The sequence below is a fragment of the Sturnira hondurensis genome, unplaced genomic scaffold (genome assembly GCF_014824575.4).
Source record: "Sturnira hondurensis isolate 20B ecotype Veracruz unplaced genomic scaffold, ASM1482457v3 Scaffold0016098, whole genome shotgun sequence".
NCBI classification, from domain to species: Eukaryota; Metazoa; Chordata; class Mammalia; order Chiroptera; family Phyllostomidae; genus Sturnira; species Sturnira hondurensis.
In genome coordinates this window covers 1,091,625-1,112,037 of record NW_028088729.1, presented here as the reverse complement: position 1 = coordinate 1,112,037, position 20,413 = coordinate 1,091,625, and the positions used below count along the sequence as shown (strand labels likewise).

The window sequence follows — 20,413 nt, the reverse complement described above, 5'->3', positions numbered from 1 at the left end:
GGGTAGAGTGGGAGAAAGACTGAAGCTGTACCTTTAGGCACCAACCATGTAACTATCTATCCTTCAGTCATATACTGGTTCACACATGCAAAATAAATACTAACAACAATTGGCTGTTATATAGAACTGAAGCTATATATATATTCCTCTGAACTTTTTTCTTCTTTCATTAAAATACATTGCTTGTGTGACTGTATGGGAGAAGCAGAGTAGGCTGACTCTGGATATGTTTGTATAAGTTCTGCTATCAGTTTCTTGTGGTCCTTCCTCCAATCCTGGATGTGTACCAACTTTGACATTATTTTTTCATGTGTTGAAACTGTTCATCCCTTCAGTATAACTACTGAAGCAGGATGTGGGAAGGAAGCACTTTCAACATGATTAAAAGGGTGCAATAAAGATTCAAATTAAACGTTAAGGAAAAACTAATTTCATAAAGGCCCTTCTATGAAACTTTAATATTCTATTATTAGGACAGGTTATTTGCATAAAAAGAGCCACCATGTTAATTTTAGTATAATTTAGGTTAATAAAAACCAATTTCCAGATGGGCTAACTCTGGTTCCAGATAAGATGGAGTAAATACATTTCTGCTAATTCCTCCCACAGAGTGTCACTGAGATATTGAGTAATGAGGAAAAACATAGTTGTGAGTTCCCTGAGCTTTCCTTTTGCCTCCTCTATATCCTGGAATGGGTAGTAAAGAAGCTGGAAGACCATAAATGCCAATGCTAAAAGATCAAAAAAGCCTCAAGAAAAGCCTATTATCTCTGGCCACAAGGCAGGGAAAGGGCTAGTCTAGAAAGACAGAAACAAAGCACCACAAAAGTTATCCCCCCTCCTGTCAGCAGAGGCCTAGTGGGAAGCCAGGACTACTGTATTACCATTCCCACCTGGCAGTAATCAGATAATACACCCCTTCCTTCCCCAATGTAGTGTAAGTGGAGGCCTCCTAATTTGAAGATTTAATTATAATTCAGAGATTCATATGGTCGATTTTTTAGGACACAATGAAAAAAATTACCTGTCAGTTGGCAAGATGGCAGAGTGGGTAGAAGCCACACTAACCTCCTCCCAGGGCCAATCTGGAATTACAACTACATTGTGTAGAAATCACCGGGAACAAACAACTGAACAATAGTGAGAGAGAAGGCTTATAACCTTGGACAAACAAAAGAATCAAGAATAATCTTCACCACTAACTGACTGGTAAGGAGTAGTACAGTGGAGCCTCAAGAGTGCTGGCTGGGTGCTTACAGGTGGCAGCACCTGAGGGATAATTAAGTGGCTGGTAGAATCCCCCTGAGAAGAGTGGGATCTGAACTCTAGGCTGGGATCCCCAGCCTAGAGCACCAGAGCAAAAAATTACACAGATAACAACCAGTGATCAAAAGTGCAGGGTTGCTCTCTGCCAGAGATGGGGAGCTGGCCACACAAAAAGAGCTGTTTATAGGGCCAACACACACATTTTCATTTGCTACCACTTACCCAGGGCTCTGGGAAAAGTGGGAGCAGAGTGGCTAAAGACACCCGAGGAGAGGCTGGAGATAGACACTTTAAGGAGAGACCTGAGAGAATAGACACTGGGATCCTGGTGCTGCATCATACCCCATTAGCAGCAGCCATCCTGCTCAGGCAAACCACTCCCCTACAAGCTGCAGCAGCTTGAGGTGAAATAATACCTCAAACCCCATAAGGGATTCTGCCCCACCCTATGAGGTTTAAGCCTCACTGCTGAGTGCAGAGTGACTAGACTGACAACGGAAGGAGACAGCTGCTGACAATTTATCTCTGGCAATCTCAGGGCAGGCTGCCTAAGGTCAGATGAGGTCAACATCTGATACTGTCAGAAGTGGATCCAGAAAGAAAAAACAGTGGTAAATACTAGAGGCTACTGAGATGAAATCCATTATGGTCTTCTCCATGATTAGTGATATTTTCTTGCCTGCATAGGTTTTTAACATTCATTGCTTATCCAGCAAGTTTGTGCATATTGAATCACTAGAATTTCTACTATAGTTTATCTCTCTCCTTTCTTACAACAGTCTTAATCTCTTTACACCCTTATTAATACTGGTTCATTTGATGCTAATAGTGGGATTGTGGGAGGAGATATTTTTATGGATGAGAGTTTGTTCCCTGGGCTGTGTGGTTTTGTTCTGGCAGTACCTGCACAACAGCACACAAGATGTGGTTGGCGGAGTGACCCTCAGTCAACCAGCTGGAGGGAAGGACCCACCAAAGAAAGACTCAACAACAATAAAAACCCAAAGACACCCAGAGAGCCAACATAAATGCCATAAAGGGCATCTCGGGAGCATCAAGTTCAGGAGATCAAGGAGACTGCACCACTGATTCTCACAAGTCTCCTACCATAGAGGTTCACATCACAAACTCAGGGAGTCAGAACAGAACAATTTAGGAAGCAGAGGCTAACAATATGAGACTCACAAACAATGGGAAGACAAAGAAACAAACCCTAAACAAAAGGAAAGGAGGAAGCCTCAGAAAGAATGCTAAATGAAATAGAGGCAAGTCAACTATCAGATAGTGAGTTCAAGACAATGGTTATAAAGAAGCTCAATGAGCTCACTGAGAATTACCAAAAACTACAGGGAAACTACAAGGAGCTTACTGCAAATTAAATCAACATGAAAAAGGAAATACAGACTATCAACAAGAGCCCAGAGGAAATGAAGAATACAATTTCTGAATTGAAGAACACAGTAGAAGGAATCAAAAGCAGGCTAGATAAAGTAGAGGATTGACTCGGTGAGCTGAAGGACAAGATAGAAAAAACTCCCAAAAGAATCAGAAAAGGAAAAAAGACTCAAAAAGAACAAAGAGGGGTTAAGGGAAACGGAAGACAACATGAAACAAAATAATATCCATATAATAGGGATACCAAAGGAGAAGAAAAGGAGCAAAAGATAGAAAAACTATTTGAACAAGTAATGATGGAAAACCTCCCTAATTTGATGAAAGAAAAATCACACAAATCCAGGAAGCAGAGAGGGTCCTAATCAAGAGGAACCCAAAGAGGCCCGCTCCAAGACACATCATACTTAAAATGGCAAAATTCCAAGACAAATGAGAATCTTAAAGGTGGCAAGGGAGAAACAGGAAGTAACATACGAGGGATCCCCATAAGGCTAGCAGCTGACTTCCCAATGGAAACATTACAAGCCAGAAGGGAATGGCAAGAAATATTCCAAGTAATGAAAAGCAAAGGCAGGCAACCAAGACTACTCTACCCAGCAAAGATCTCAATTAAAAAGGAAAGAGAAACAAAGAGTTTCCCAGACCAAAGAAGACTGACAGAATACACCTCCACCAAACCAGCATTGCAAGATATGCTAAAGGGATTGCTTTAACAAGAGGAAAAAAAGAGTGTGAGAGAGAGGGGAACACAGGTACGAAGGGAGTAAAATGGAAGTAAAAAGGGAGTACCTATCAATAATAACCTTAAATGTAAATGGTTTAAATGTCCCGATCAAAAGACACAGAGTAGCTGAATGGATAAGCAAACATGACCCACACATATGCTGCCTACAAGAGACCCACCTAGACAGACTAAAAGTGAAGTGTTGGGAAAAAACACTCCAAGCAAATGAACAGTAAAAAAAATGGGGTACCAATACTTATATCAAACAAAATAGTCTTTGAAACAAAGACCATGAAAACAGACACAGAAGGACACTTCATAATACTCAAGGGAAGAATCTTTCAAGAAGACATAAACATTATAAACATATATGCACCCAACATAAGAGCACCCAAATATATAAGGAAAATTTTGGAAGATTCCAAGAAAAATATAGATAGCAACACACTTATATAGAAGATTTTAATACCCACCTATCAAAAATGGATAGATCTTCCAAACAAAGTATCAATAAGAATACTGCAGCATTGAACAATGCCTTAGATCAAATGGACTTAACTGATATTTAGAGAGAGTCTTTCATCCCAAATAAACAAATACACATTGTTTTCAAATGCACATTTGGAAACATTTTCAAAGATAGACCATATGATAGGACACAAAACAAGCCTCAACAAATTCAAGAACATTGAAATCATACCAAGCATTTTCTCTGACCACAAGGGCCTGAAAGTTGAAACCAACCTGAAAAAAAAGTCAGAAACACTCAACTTCATGGAGATTGAATAGCATGCTATTAAGCAATGAATGGGTTAAAAATGAGATCAAGGAAGAAATCAAAAAGTTTCTGAAAGCGAGTAGAAATGAACTCACAACATTCCAAAATGTATGGGATACAGCAAAGGCAATCTTGAGAAAGAAGTTCATAGTGATACAAGCCTACCTAAAAAAGATAGAAACATTTCAAATAAACAACCTAACCCTACATCTACAAGAACTGGAGGAACAATAAAGACAGCCCAGAGGTAGTAGAAGGAAAGAAATAACCAAGATCAGAGCAGAATTAAATGACATACAGACTAAAAGAACTATTCAAAGGATCAAAAAATCCAGGAGGTGGGAGGGGATATGGGGGGGAAAGAAGGAAGGGTCATCAAGGAACATGTATAAAGGACACATGGACAAAGCCAAAGGAGGGTAGGATCAAGGTGGGAGGTGGGTATGGCTGGGATGAGGGGGAGTGATGGGGGGAAATTGGAGACAACTGTACCTGAACATCAGTAAAAATGATTTTAAAAGAAAATGGATAAAAGACTGAAATAGATATTTTAGCATAAAAGACGTATCAGTGGAAAATAAACACACAAAGACATGTTTGACATTATTGACCATGAGAGAAATACATATTAAGACCACAATTGAGGTATGCTACACACCTATTAAAACAGCTGAATTGAAAAAATTTGGTAACACCAAATGCTGGCAAGGATGTAGAGAAACTGAATCTCTCATACACATAGTCATACACATAGTCATTTCTGACCCCTCACTATGTGGTAGCTGCTATTTTCCAAATGCTATCTATATACTACATTAATATTTTCACAAAAATTCAATTATTATATTATATTCATACACAAACAGCTTGTGTGTCTCAGAGTAAGCTCCCCGTGCTCTCAGCTCTGGGTAGCTCTGTTTTAGTGGCCCACTTCTTGAAAAGGGTAATGAGAAGTGCAAACTGTCACAAGTCTACTGTCTACTCTCTGTGAGAAATCATTTGATTCCGCATATGTTGAGGGGGGAAATAAAGGACCTATAAAAATAAAGTACCATTCAACACAAACATGATTTAATCAGCTTCTGAACATCCAGGGTACCTATTGTGTGACCAAATAGAAGTAGGAAGTAATCTCAGAGGTCACTGAATGCAAAGATTCTCAACTATGTGCAGGTCTTATTCTGCTACACAAACCAAAGATGGTACCATCTTATGTCTCAAATTTTAAGCCAAAAATCTGTAAATTTTCTTTTTCGGGTTTGTATTGCCACAGATGAATAGTTTACCTTAGCATAGTTGTCAAGATTCATGCCAAGAAATTGAAATTCAAATCATCCCACATTTTACAATATAAAAAAAGACCTTACCATAGCAAGCCTTCTTACAGGCTGTACAGTACAGTGGTCATTAAGAGTGTGGACTCTGTGGCAAGACTGTCCGGATTTATATACCAACTTGTCCACTTAAAGCTTTGTGACCTTGGGCAAGTTATTTCTCTGTGCTTCAGCTTCCCCAACTCTAAAATAAAGACAATAGTGGTAGTCCCCTTATAGGAATGTCATAAAAATTAGCTTAATATACATGTGGCATCTTAAACACCACCTGTGATCATCACTGATAAGCCCCACATAGATTCTGCAGACCCACCCACCCTGAGGCTGAGACATGCAAACCCAGAAATGGTAGGGCTGGCAGTGGCCAAACCCAGGAATCCCTGCCTGTCATCAATACAAAAGTTTTGAGACTATTCTCTCCAATTCCAGTTTTATCCCTGATTCCAAGGATGACTAAGAGATCCCTGTTCATTTTTCTCTCCTCTAAGCTAGGTATGCTTTGCAGCTGTTAGTCCCATATCCTACATTCTAGAGAACTAAATACAAACTAAAACCCAACAGAGAATGAAAAAAAAAAACATTGCCACCCTGTGGCTTTTCAGAGAATTCTTCACACCTCTTGCATTCGTGAAGTGTCTTCTGGTTCTGATCACTTTCACCCTCTGCAGACCCAAAACTGATGCAGGTGGTGAGAACACCTCAAAGATTGAGGTTGCTCACTCAGAACTGAAGGTTATCTGGAGACAATCTGACAATGTGCTTTTATTTACCAGTAAGAGAAAATGAGGCCCAAAGACATGAGGGGCTTGCACTAAACCAGTGCCAGAGTTGGGCTGTGGGTCTTTTGACTCCTGTTCCAAAGTCCTTTTTGCCATAGGATGTCAGAGATCACAAGCCCTGTTTGGAATTTAAATGCTCTTTAAAACAAGAAAATCAGGTCAGTGCCCCCCTTCATTCCTACATAGCTGCAAAACCACAGGCAGGGGATGTCCATGAGGCTGTGACAAATGAGGGTTATGCAGGAAATGTCACCTATTTTGCGCACTCAAGCAAGAAGAGACACAGCAGTTTCCTCCTAAAACAAAACTGTAATTGTGAAAAACAAAACTTGATTGTGAAATAGCAGACATTGCCAATAGCTATGTCTATCCTCTCTCCTGTGGCTTTAAGACTTTTTGGATTCTTGTCCTAATGTCACTGCTCCAGCAAGGTGCAGGTGTTTCTAATTCCTTGTGATTTTGTGGCAACAAAAATTTTAATGTCAACAGTTTTTTTTCCTCCTGGAAATTTCAACACTCTGAATTTTTATGTTTTTTAGTTTCGATCTCTCCGCAGAACAACAAGAACAAAAACAGTAAAAACCTTCCATGCACTAAGCTATACCACTATAGCATGGGCATAGTGGTATAGACAAAAAAAACTGGCCTCAGTTTCAAACCGACCTTATATTAAGCCATGACAACATGGGTGTTGTGCCTCCACCAACAATCCAGACAGTGAAGAAGACAATGAGGAGCGTGGTCGTGAACATCATCTGGCGAGCATAGGATGCTGTGTCTCGGATGGCGAGTGCAAATGCCATTGCTCCCCTGAGGCCTGCAAGGACCAAAGAGGAAGTTGCCCTGGTTATAATGACAAATGGCAATGTGTCCTCAAATACACTGCTACCTCTTGGGGCTCATAAACCATATCCACTTATGCTTCTGGAGTCAAGTTGTTTTATTCTGAAAGAAGAACTTTAAAGGAATATAATTTTTTCCTGTTTGAAAAAATTTTTCAAAGTTTTCAAGTTTTCTTTTGCAAAGTGTCCAAATGCAATGATAAAAACACCGTACAGGATATTTTTTATTAATACTAATAACACTTTTTCATTACTGAAATAATTATCCTGCTAGTAATACGAAATAAAAAGAAATATAAATAAGAAATAATTTAAGCTCTCCAAGTCTGTGATCCAAGCACAGACCATGCCCTACATAGTCACTATAAACTTAAGAAACAGGCTACATAGGAATATGTCAAATGTATATTTATGGTTCATGTATTATAATACCACAAAGCAGTTCAATATTTAGTTAGCAAGGCCACACAGAGAAGTAACAATATAACCTGATCCACATCAGGGGTTGGCAATATTTTCTATAAAAGATGACAAAGAGTTTATGCTTTGTGGACCATGAGGAAAAATGAAGGCTATCATGTAGGTACTTATATAAAAGAAAACAAATTTTCACAAAATTTGATTAACAAAAACTAGAATATAATAATAATGAGTACAATTATTGTAATACAGGTCTACTATTAAAAAGAAAGGAATTATTTGAGGGGGCAATGCTGATCTGACTTGCAAAGTTAATGTTCCCAATTCTTGAATAGATTATAAATATTCATCTGTAAAAGCCATTCTGAGCCCTCAGGGTATATGAACACAGGCAGCACCTAGATTTGGCTCAGGCACCACAGTTTGCTAGCCCTGACGATCTACATTAACATGTGTTAAGATTAAGCATGAACATTTTAATATTTATCTTTCTAAGCTTTTTTGTTACTTCCCCATACCATGCTCATAATTTGTTGTATAGTGAAGGCTGAATCCATGTTATTTAATACATATCTAGTTTAAATTCCTATTCACCGTGAGCAAGATTGTGTGTACAAGAATTAAAGTTATGCCCACTATATCTGTTTGCGCATTTTCCCACCTTTCCCAATAATTTCACAATTAGTCTGAGAACTTCATTACAAGTTACTAAAGAAGAATTATTTAACAAAAGTTATATTAAAAAACAGAGTGAAGTTAATGTTTTCTATTAATCTGTCCTAGGGAAATATTTATCCATATCTAGATCACCCTACAGGCCAGTTATGTCATTGACCAATCAATCAATATTTAAGCCTCTACAGAGATGTCAGCTCAAACAGGATAACTTGGGGATCATAAAAAGACAATGTTTGATATATATTTCTTCATTTTATTAGGTAAACATTGTAAGCAATATGAAAGTGAAATCTCAGGTAGTTCATGACTTTGAAGAATGAGTTCTCCCAGCAGAAAATAATTTTTATAAGAGATGTCTTTAAACAGCACTATGTACTTCTCAGTCTTTTAGCACAAAAGATAATAAACATATTTTAAGTTTATCTAGGTGACTATGTCCAATTAATCTCTTTTTTATGCCATCACTTTCCTAATACACGAGGAGGATCTTACCATTGTCCTCACAAACCCCTAATGCTTCCAAACTGCTTCTAAGTAAAACCCAAACTGGTACAGCACTAGAGCTTCTCTGTGGTCTAGACTCCAGCAGTAGTCCTCAAAGTGTGATCCTCAAACCAGTAGTAGCAGAAAACATGTTAGAAATGCACATTCCCGAGGCTTCCCTGTACCACTTTAAGCAGCCCAACAGGTGATTCCAATGCAACCTGAAGCTTCACACCACTTTACAGGTAATTTTCCATTCCAACCTTACCATCTTTCACCGTTACCCCATGTGTCTTACATGTGAACCAGACTGCTTACCTCTTTCCCTGCAAAAGCTACACGAGGCAATCCTTCCTGGACTTTCTAACCAGCTGCCTCCTGAAATCCATGTCTTCCAAGCTCAATTCAAAGGTTACCCCTTTGCAAAGATGGCCCTGGCTCCTCCTCTCCTCTGCATTTATTCTATACTTCTTTTGTGCAATTCATCCCACTCTCTTCAGAGAAAGCACTTTGTACACCTGTCTCCCACCAGAAGACTGTGAACTCCTTGAAAGGAAGCTGGTTTCTGTGTCCTCTACAACCTAGAACTGTGGCTTATAAAAGAGAATGCTCAATAAATGTTTGTCAGAGTGAAAGGCAATCATTATAGCAGGTTGTACATTTAAGGGCAGATGCAAGTAAGTACTAGATAATGACTACTTTGCTGAATAGTGCCAGTTGGTGTGGTTTCACTATGACTCTCTAAGGCCCCCAAGAATTACTGCATGGCCATAAAGAGCAGTTACTCACTTTGCCTCTTGTACAGCCCCTTCCTATCCCCCACACAGTAGAGAAGTAACTTTAAGGGTTACAGTAGCCTTTTGTGCCACCATTTCCTCCCTCTTCTCTGCAAAGATACTGTAACTTGGGTCTCATTTATCAAATCTGATGCTTACCACCCTTTGCTGCACTATCTATTCAGGCAGACTGTTCTCTCCCTTCTTTATCTGCACATATTTCCTCATTTTCCTTTATTCCCCCAGTGGCTTCTCCACACTTTCTAGCTTTATAGTAGAGAGGGGGCATCTGGGAGACAGTGTAAATCAGCAGAACTATCACAGCTGTTGTTTTCTGGTTTGGGTCCATCTTTCTTAGGAGTGTATTTTATTTCTTTTGCTCCATAGAAAGTTAGAGCTAGGAGGGACCTCAACTAATTAGCTCAATGTCATTATTTTACAAGAGGATACTGCAGCTGGGAGAGGGGTGTTGAGTGACATGGCCTATGTTCTTTCTCATTGAACACCTATTTTACTTAATTTAGTTCTGGAGCCCTTCTTGAAGATTAAGAGTTATGAACAATCTAGAGAACAATCAGGCACTTTCATATACCTCCAAGCCCCTTCGGTGATAGGAATGAAATAGAGATGCAAATATTTTAGGGGTGAACGTTCACATTTGGTAGTAGAGTTTGAAAAATCAAGATAAAGTCAGTTTACCATGTGCATCTGTCTACTCAGCACTGCAGTGTATAAAACAGATCCAGAAACTTGAATTTTTATCTTTTTATGAACGTTATCAATACTTTAATCATATTAACACTGCCTGCTTAAAAACAATCATTTTGTATGCATTTATACTGTTTTACCTGAAAACATCATCATATGCTGAAAATTCCAGCCAATCTTATGCCTTCTGCCCAAGTTGAGGAAGAAGGACAGTGGGTAGATATGCGCAGCTCTGCCCAGGAAGATGGCAACCTGAGCACCAGGTGGAAGTTAAGGGCCCAAAAGTTTTCCAGAATGCCACTGTCACACAACCTCTGGTTAAACAGAGAATTTTAGGAATGCCATGACATCTCTCTTGTATGATTAGGAGAGCTGCACCAAAAATGTTAGGCTGTCTAGTTTCCCTCTAAACAAGTCTCAACAACAAGTACGATTCAATTGACCAACTTTCCCAATCTGCTGGCCCACAGAGGTCACGCCTAGCCCATTATATACACCATTGTAGTTTCATGATTTAATTAAACTGGTATGACACATCCAATATATCTTAAAAATAAGTCTGGAAATAAGGTAAGGTACCATATCAGGGGAGGGAAGCTGAGAGAAGCAAACAGTGTGTTGGGGTCTTTTGGTTGAAAAACCACAAGAAGAAAAGATTACTAACCCCTGAGTTAAACTATAAGGAGAAAGTTTGTTGAGTAAAAAGCTCATAAGCTTTGGTTGGAAGTAAACACCAGGGGCTTGAATGACCAGAAGAGTCTACAAATAAGAGGTAGGGAAACTTAAAGTATTCATGATACTAAGACACATTTATGTTCCTCACAAGAATAAAACTGGGAAGATTTCTCTACCTAAGTGGCTAAAATGTCTTTCAGAGATATAAGAAATGGAAAACGAAGAGTGTGGAAGAGGAACTCTACTGTGGACACCAAAGAATTCAGGGAAACCAGTCATTCGTCACCTGCTGAATTTAGAACAGAGCCCAACAGAGAGCCACACATGCCCTGCTTACAGAAGGAAAGCCCAGTGGGAGCCAGAGGAACAGGGAGCTTCCGTTCCAGCAAAGCACCAGCTGCCAAAGCTGCAGCTGTTTCAGATACATGCAAGGGCAAAAGTATCTTCTGTCTTCTCCAGGGGAAAGCACTGACTAAAATTTTCTTTTTTTTTATCTTCCTTTTTTTTAGCAAAAGGAAACAGGTAGTGCGTATAAAGCCCATTCTACCCCAGAAGTCATGCAGAGATCCTCCGTGTAAGCAGCCTTCAGGATTCTCAGAGGATCTGATTGGCCACAGTCCAGGGTGCTCATTTGTAAACAAGGGCTGCTTTCTGACTCTCACAGGATGCCGTGCCAGGAATACAAAACAAAATGACATGCAAGGTCTTTCCTAATCAAGAATAAAAACACTGATCCTGCAGACTTTCAGCTATTAGACTGAAAGACTTTCAGACTTTCAGTTTGTCAATCCAAGAAAAGAACCCCAGTTGGAGCAGATAAGTGGAAGGATTCTGACATGGCATTAGACCATTGTCACTATCTAGCTGTTTGGTGAATATCATTTATTCCTGCATAAGACATGAAAAAACCAGAAGAGGAAAATGCTCCTTTTTTGCCAGCATCCCAAGACCTAAGGATATCCATGAGGCTTTGGAAAAGGCAAAAGTGAGTGCCCAGCAATATAGAACTCCTGCTTGGGATTTTGAAATCCAGACTGAGCTGTAGAACTACAGTTCCAAGCCTCAGAAGAGTTCACTTGAATGAAAACAATAGGATCTGAGGCCAAGTGAGCAAAACCCTCAGCTGTCAATCCACTGCTAGGTATTCACATTCTTCCTCACTTGAAAGAAGCCAACCCTTAAAATTGTGTCTCTCTTCCAAAAACTGCACTCCCAGTGGGACTAAATCAAGGAACCAACTGTTTTTCCATTTGATATTTTCTATGTTTCCTCCTTCTTTTTTGGGGGGGGGGGGAAGAGTCGTTTCCACCTCGATATGTTAAGCTTGGGTGAAAGCATGCTTATTACCTGCAAGCTCCCCTGGGAGGTCAGGGAGGGCTGCCCGTATCAGTGTCCAGTCAAGAACATCAGTAATAGAACCTTTGAGTCTTTTGAATGGGAAATCTCCTGGATTGAATTCATGCAGCAATGAAATAAGAATAGGAACTGACAGGAACTGACATGGGTGCCCACTCTTAGATCTGCTAACAAAGGCTCTTTAGAAAACAAACAGCCACCTGCCAGCACTGGCATAATAGAAAGGTCATTTTACACAGGAAATGCAGAAAGGGCAACCTCAGAATAAATGGTAGTCCTTTAAATCAAATACATTTAGCTTCATGAACCACTTAAGAAGCCTCCTTTTTCTCCTCATAAAAACACCATGAACTCGCCCTGGCTGGTGTAGCTCAGTGGATTGAGCGCAGGCCTGTGAAGCAAAGGATCACGGTTTGATTCCCAATCAGGGCACATGCCTGGGTTGCAGGCCAGTTCCCAGTGGGGGGACACATGAGAGGCAACCACACATTGATATTTCTCTCCTTCTCTCCCTCCCTCCCCCTCTTTCTGAAAATAAATAAATAAAATATTTTTAAAAAACACCATGAACTCATGCTGGCTCAGTCATGCACCCACAACAGAAATTATTATTACTATAGCTTCCTTGGCAATGGTCACCTCTCCGTGTAGAAAATAGTGGAACCAAAAAAGGATACAAAAGCCCCAATGATGAAAATTGGGCTGAAAACGTGCTTCTGGAAGGTAAATAGTGCCAGGCCCATGTAGGAGAAGATGAAGTTCTCTGCCAGGAAGTGCAACACCTCAAAGAGCTGCACGGAAAAAAAAAAAAAAGGAAGCATGAAGCCCGGCATCAGTCACAGGTAACTCATGAGGATGGAGGGTTCTCGCTCACCTGCTTTGTTCGACCTCTTGACTCCACCGACAGATTGTTGTAGGTATAATGAGCTTGTGTGATTCCACAGAAAAGGACAGCTACAACACCTGGCAAGAGTTTTTTTTTTTTTAATCAGTGGAATAAAAAGCAGCAGGAAAAATCCCTGTGAGACAAAAGCTTAAGGTAGGCAATCCCAGCATACCCAAGTTCCTGAATATTTTTGAGTTTCCTGTTACTGAAAGCTCCCCCTGCACCCACCACTCATATTAACCTTTCTTTGTTCCAACCCTGCTTTCCTTCAAACCCAAGGTCCCGGACCTCATCTTTTACTCCAGATTTAAGAGTATCCTCTCTCATCCTCTAAACTCCTACTGTATTACCATCTGTATTTTGCATTTAGCAATCAGAGAGACTGTGAAGTCCTATCATACACTTTTATCATATTCCTCTCTGTTCTTAGAACAAATGAGTTTAATTTCAAACCAGTGCTTTATATTTTTGCACGGTCTAGAGATTCAGACAAAATGGATCCAGAGTGCTATTCCATTTATTCAAGCCCTGATGATCTAAACTTCTGGTTAATGGTAACCAGTTTGTTATGTAAGGCAATTGATGCACTTGGGACTTAGCCTATAAATTTACAGGTAATGGTCAAGTTTTAAGGAAGTTGGGCATTTTATAATGCTGCATATAAAGACAGGTTGCAATTTTGAAAAGGTGACAAAAGAACTTCCTCACTACCTGGATTATGTGTGATATTTAAATTTTCTAATAGAAAAAAAATCAGTGATTTGGTTTTGTAATGAGAAAATGTGAGGAACTAAAACTACATGATCACTTGAAACTGGCACCATAAAAACATGGTATTGAAAAACAATGATTAAACAGGCCCAAGGAAAAAACAAGGAATATCTGTGTTCCCACTTATCTGAGTAGATACAAAATTACCTTTAAAAGGATACATATTTTGCTTATTATTGCTGCTGTTTGTAAACAAAGATAGCAATCTAAGGGAGGATACAACTAAGATGTTAATATGTTCAGTAACCCTTGCAACTAAACATATAGTTAGAATGAATACTCAAAGATATAACTGAGTTTGAAACAATAAACTTTATCCTTTAAATTTATGCAGCTTTGGTAAATAATTATTCATAAGGCAGAACATCAGCCTTGCTCAATAATCCACCACATGGACATTCGGTGAGCTGTTAATCAACTCCATGCAGCTGCTACTTAAGAATTTTTCCCTCCCCTCAAGCTCCCACAACCCCTCATACAGTGAGGGGAAAAGTGGCCCAAGGGTAGAGAAAACCCACCTGTAAACCCACAGGCTTCCGCCAAGAGGAACGTGCTCCAGGACATCAGGAAGAAGAGTGCTGTCTCCAGCAGCGGGAAGCAGTGCAGCTTCGTAAACTTGGTCACGTCAGCCCCTGTCAAGGAATTCATCTCCAGGAACAAGTACCAGAGTCACCAAGAACCACATTCTATTAGCTCAGGATTCCCTCCCTAAGGGTCATCCCTTCCCCTCAACTCTTCCTTTGGTGTCCCAAAGGCGCTGCTTGCTTTTTAAAGTAAAACAAAACCTAAGCTTTCCAGTAGAACAGAGATTATCAAGGGCTGGGAAAGGAGGATACTGTTTAATGAGTACACAATTCTGTTTGGAATCATGAAAAAGTTCTGGAAACAGATAGTAGGGATAGTTACACAACACTGTGGTTGTACTGAATGCCACTGAAATGTACATTTAAAATGGTTATAAGGAGCCCTGGCTGGTGTAGCTCAGTGGATAGAGCACAGGCCTGCGAACCAGAGGATCACGGTTTGATTCCCAGTCAGGGCACATGCCTGGGTTGCAGGCCAGTTCCCTGCAGGCCAGTTCCGAGCAGGGGATGCACAAAAGGCAACCATACATTGATGTTTCTCTCCCTCTCTCCTCCCCCTCTAAAGATAAATAAATAAATAAAATCTTTTAAAAATGGTTATAAGGGCAAATTTTATATACATTCTACTACAATTCTAAAAAATGAATAATGTCAAATACCAAAACCATCAAGTTGTACACATCAAAAGGTTGAATTGTACAGTGTGAATTTTATCTCAATAAAGCTGTTTTTTTAAAAATTAGGCTTTCTAGAGAGACTGGAAATGTGTTCTCTGGGCTCCTTGCAATGCCCGTGGGTCTGAAAGGCACAGTCTTGGCATGTGGTGTGACTGTCAGGTTAGTCCTGACAGTGCTAGGACTGCCTAGAGCTGGCCTGGGAAGATGATACTGTGAGACTTTGTCCTCTATAGGCCACTGAGGCCTGAGTCCATAGCAGGTGCCTAATGAAGGCATGAGAAAGAAAGAAATGTGTCATGCCAGGGTAACTACAAGGTATGGGTATCACCTTTTAGGACCACAGATTTTTCTCCTGACACTGTCATTCCATGGAAGGCCAGCATGGAACCATCTCATGAGTTGTTTTGCTGAACAATATAAATCTCTGATGTATCTAAAGGGACTTTGTGAAGAAAGCAATGTGCTATCTAGTATGGTAGTCACTAGCCACATGTGCCTACTGAACACTTAAAATGTGCCATATTCCAAAATACTGAACAAAATCTACACCATATTCCAAAGATTGCATATAAAAACTGAATGCATAAAAATCTCATTAATAATGTGTGCATTTTGTTCATTTGTAAATTAATTACAGGCTGCAATCTGGCTCACATATGTGGCTCCCATTACAATTGTATTTGCTGGACAGCAGCGAGCGATCTAAATGCTACTGAAAGAAGATATGATGAAGGACTCAGCACATGTGTGGAGGGGCCGCCTGCTCATTGCACACTACTTTTATGTGTGTTTGTGGGTTGGTTGGCTGGTTAGTTGGTCTTAAGCTAAATATTGTGCAGCCCACTTAAGGAAGACCACCTCATAGTAATTCCCACTAATGGCCCCCAGATAGTTATGGCCACGTTAGACCTATATGGCCCAGAATGACTGACAGGGGCAACAAGCTTGGGGCTAAAGCACTTCCCAGCCTACTTCTTCCTGGCCTTCTGTGAGGTGATTTCTGATTCCCAGCCTCCTCCTGGTTCTTTCATCCCCCTAAAATTAATCTCCTTATTTCCCACCTCCAACTGGTTCATAGGAGGGAGAGAAAAATGCAAAGGTAAGGAAATACAAAGCTAAGCCTAGAGTTACACCCCAAACATTTTCTCAGACTCTTAGCTAGACAGACACTCAATTGTCATTTTTTACCAAAGGGACATGTTAGAAGTCCCCAAACCCCAGTGGAACAATAAATTTAAGCTTCACTTTGAAAGGAAAAAAACGACAACTTTATTTTTGCAAGTGCAATGTCATATAATCATACCCACACAGGGCCAGAAATTACAAAAAGGATATTAGAGCAGTCACAACACCAGTCACAGCTCCCATGGTAAAAGAGCCACTAAATATACCTAGAAAAATGCCAACTGACTTAAAAAATGCAGCAGCATCAAATGCATGAGTGTTCAGCCCTGCTGGCTGGTAGGCAACAATAGACCTGAAATTTAAAAAGAGGAGAAAATTTAAAAGACTGTGCTGATTTTACACCATGGTACTAAAAACTATCAACAGACATATGTATGTATAGTTTACCAGGCATTTCCCGTGGTGTATTCATTTAACTTAATTTGCAGTCACCATGTTGTGCTAGTACAGCATTCTAATTGCTGCTGACTGGACAAAGCAATATCACATTATTAATAAAGTTGAGAAACCTCATTTAGAAAAACACCCAATTTAATATTTAACACTGTAAGATGGATCTCTGAATTTAGCCCAGGGCATTTAGGAAGCCAGAGTCTCTCTTCCCTGGGCAGAAATATTGTTACTTACGAGGATAGCACAATGGCAACAGCATCATTTAGGACACTTTCTCCAAACAGAAGTGCATAAAGGTCCACATCTGCATGCAACTCATTAAATATCGCCAGTACAGTCACTAAAAAGTAAGTCAAAAGCACATAAATTAGTTTCCATTTCTGGCCTTAAGCCATGGATGACAAATTTATAGAAGCAATTCTTATCTTCAGTGGGACTGGGTGGTTTGGTAGACAGGAAGTCAAAGGTGGATTGTCTGTCTATGGCAGAAACAAAAATGGCAGTCTTCTTAATCAGAATGAGTTGTGAGATGATGCTTGATTCTAATAACACTGCACCAAAACACTGCCTTTCCTACTGTAATCCCATCACAATTTCTAAAAAAACTCTTTAAAAAGGTTTAACTAATTAGCCTTGGCTGGTGTGGCTCCATGGTTTGAGCACTGGCTTTCGAACCAAAGGGTAGCTGGTTTGATTCGCAGACAGGGCACATGCGTGGGTTGTGGGTCAGGTCCCCAGAAGGGAGTACACAAGAGGCAACCACACACTGATGTTTCTCTTCCTCTCTCCTTTTCCCTCTGTCTAAAAATAAATAAATAAATACAATCTTTTTAAAAAGATATAATTAATTAATTTTTCTAGAGAGGGGAAGGGAGGGAGAAAGAGAGGGAGAGAAACATTGATGTGTGAGAGAAACATCCATTGGTTGTCTCTCTTACACACCCCAACTGGGGACCAAATTCACAACCTCAATATGTGCCCTGCCTGACTGGGAATTGAACCCACAACCTCTTGGTGTATGGGAGGAGGCCCAACGAACTGAGCCACATTGATCAGGGCTATTATGAAACTTTTAAAAATAATTCTAATTAATGTGATTCAGCTCTACTATTGGGCAGAACCTATTCTATCAACCATTGTGCTCCCAGAACCAAGCTAAACCACAGGGCACAAAGAAGGCTTTAATAACAGTTCATGAAATAAGTCTTTGTTTATGGCGGGCTATACATAACTACACTTCTCATAGTCTCCATATTTCTTAAGCATTTAAAAATATGCTAGTCTCCAGACCAGTGCTTCTCGTATTTTTGTCTTCAGGACTCCTTTTATACTCCAAAAAATTATTGAGGCCCCAAAAGAGCTTTAATTTCATAGACTATAGCTATCTATATTTATTATATTGAGAAAAACAGAAAAAAATAAATATTTGATTTAAAATTACCAATAAACCCATGATATGATAACATATTTTAATGGAAAATAGTACTTTCCAACAAAAAATAGTAGTGAGAAGAGAGACATTCTTATATGTTTTCTCAAATCTTTTAAAATCTTGATTAATGTAAGACAGATGTTTCCTGTTTCATTTGATCAACAGATAGTCAATATCACACATTATGCAGGCAGCGGAAAACTCCACTCCACTGTACACTTGTTTAAGAATGAAAGTTAACATGACAAATAATGTACTACTATTGTTATTAAATCAATTTTGACCTTATGGACCCCTAAAACATTTTTGGAGTTTCACAACTTTGGCTCCATTGCAATTTGGGACCAGGAAATTCTTTGTTGTGGGGGACTATCCTGGGCATGGTAGGATATTTAGCAGCATCCCTGGCCTCTCCCCACAAGACACCAGTAGCACTGCACATTGAGCATCTGGATGCCCGATTGTAGCAGGAGCTGTGGCACCAGCTCAGGACTGCTAGCCAAGATAAACAGCTATTTGTTTAAGCTGGCATTGCCAGATTTTTTTTCTTTGCAGCCAAATGCATTACAAACTGATATAATTAGAAAAAAGTAAACCAAACAAATGCTTAGCTTAGTGAGTTATAAGCCAACCACTCTTGTAATCATCATCCAGTTCAAGAAATCAAACTTGGCCAGCTCCACAGAACTCCTCCCATATGTTCCATCCTAATTTCAAACCCCTTCCTTCACTCAAAAAAATCACTAATATGATTTTATAATAATTGCTTTTTTTCATTCCCTTGTAGTTTGATCACCCAATGTATATCCCCTGACACTATCATTTGGTTTTGCACATATTAACATTTTTTAAAGATTTTATTTATTTACCTTTAGAGGGGAAGGGAAGGAGAGAGGGAGAGAAATATCAATGTACGGTTGCCTCTCATGTGTCTCCCGCTGGGAACTGGCCTGCAATCCAGGCATGTGCCCTGACTGGGAATCGAACCGCGATCGTCTGGTTCACAGGCTCGCACTCCATCCACTGAGCTACACCAGCCAGGGCTTATTTTTAAATATTTTTTTACATCTCTTTTACTTCACAGTTCCCCTTTCCACTCCTTTCTGTTAGCTCCCTTTTCATAAGCTCTATTGTTTAGTCCTCTCATTTCTCAATTCCCCAATACTGATATATATATATTTCATAATTTCTATCATGTTTAAAATTTTCCTTTAGGTTCTGATGCAATATTAATAAAGTTTGGTCTGACTCTGGGACCCTATTTTTTGTATGACTTCATTATTTGTAACTATTATTCAGAAGGATTAACTTCATTTTTCTTACAAAATATTTGCAAGTTCAATCTCAATCTATTTCTGCTCCTCACACTAAATTAGGGGTAGAAGGCCTAGAATACACTTCCTACTTTCATGGCTCTGGGGCTCCCTCTTCTGGTTTTACATTGAAGTATTAAAAACGTGGCCTCTGGGTGTACCCACCTCCCCAGCACTCTGAGATCTATATTCTCTGGTCTCCTCCATAGTATCTGTGCTTTCTTTCTCCTTTTTAAAGAAGATTTTATGTATTTATTTTTAGAGAGAGGTGAAGGGAGGGAGAAAGAGAGGGAGAGAAACATCAATGTGTGGCTGCCTCTTCAGTGCCCCATACTGGGGACCTGGTCCACAACCCAGGCATATGCCCTGACTGGGAATGAAACCTGTGACCCTTTGTTTCACAGGCCAGCACTCAATCCACTGAGCCATACCAGCCAGGGCTCTTTCTCCTTTAATGCTCCATCGAGGTCTGTGGTCTTAGCGGTTCATGTATAGGGAGTGGTTTCCAGATAGATCCTCCCTGTGCATTTTCTGAAAGTCCTGAGGACCCAGGTCACTCCAGAAGTCTCACACCTCCTGTAGTTTCCTTGCCATCATTCACCAAATGAAGCCAGTAATGCCTCTTCCGGTTGTTATCCAACATACCTATGAAGTTATTTACTACCTGTAGAGACCCCTCATTTTGATTGTGAATACTTGTGGGAAATTTCTGGGTTCCCTGACAGTCAAAATTATCTTCCCACCACTTCCTTAGCACAGCTGCTGTCTCTAACACTAAGTCTCAATGGTGCTAGTGGTTTTACCCCACCAATTGATAGCTGGGAATCCATGAAGATACTCTGCTAGCTAGCTGTGTCTCTGTGTTGTTCCTTTTGCTGTCCTCCTTTCTCTATTTTTGTTATAGATTAAGGGAGATTCCAAAACTACACTATCCCCATCATGCCTTCCTTTTCAAAAC

At 39.9% G+C, this 20,413-nt stretch overlaps 1 protein-coding gene across 1 annotated transcript in view; it reads right to left on the bottom strand.

Moving 5' to 3' along the window:
* Positions 1 to 5,794: 5,794 nt before the first annotated feature.
* Positions 5,795 to 20,413, bottom strand: part of LOC119000655 (sodium/hydrogen exchanger 7-like) — a 36,312-nt gene continuing 21,693 nt past the window's right edge. Inside the window, 7 exon segments of the mRNA XM_037065734.1 lie at positions 5,795 to 7,093; positions 10,324 to 10,435; positions 12,892 to 13,005; positions 13,089 to 13,177; positions 14,390 to 14,495; positions 16,468 to 16,609; positions 16,945 to 17,050. Of these exon segments, the coding sequence (XP_036921629.1) occupies positions 6,930 to 7,093; positions 10,324 to 10,435; positions 12,892 to 13,005; positions 13,089 to 13,177; positions 14,390 to 14,495; positions 16,468 to 16,609; positions 16,945 to 17,050 (833 nt within the window). The 3' untranslated portion in view covers positions 5,795 to 6,929.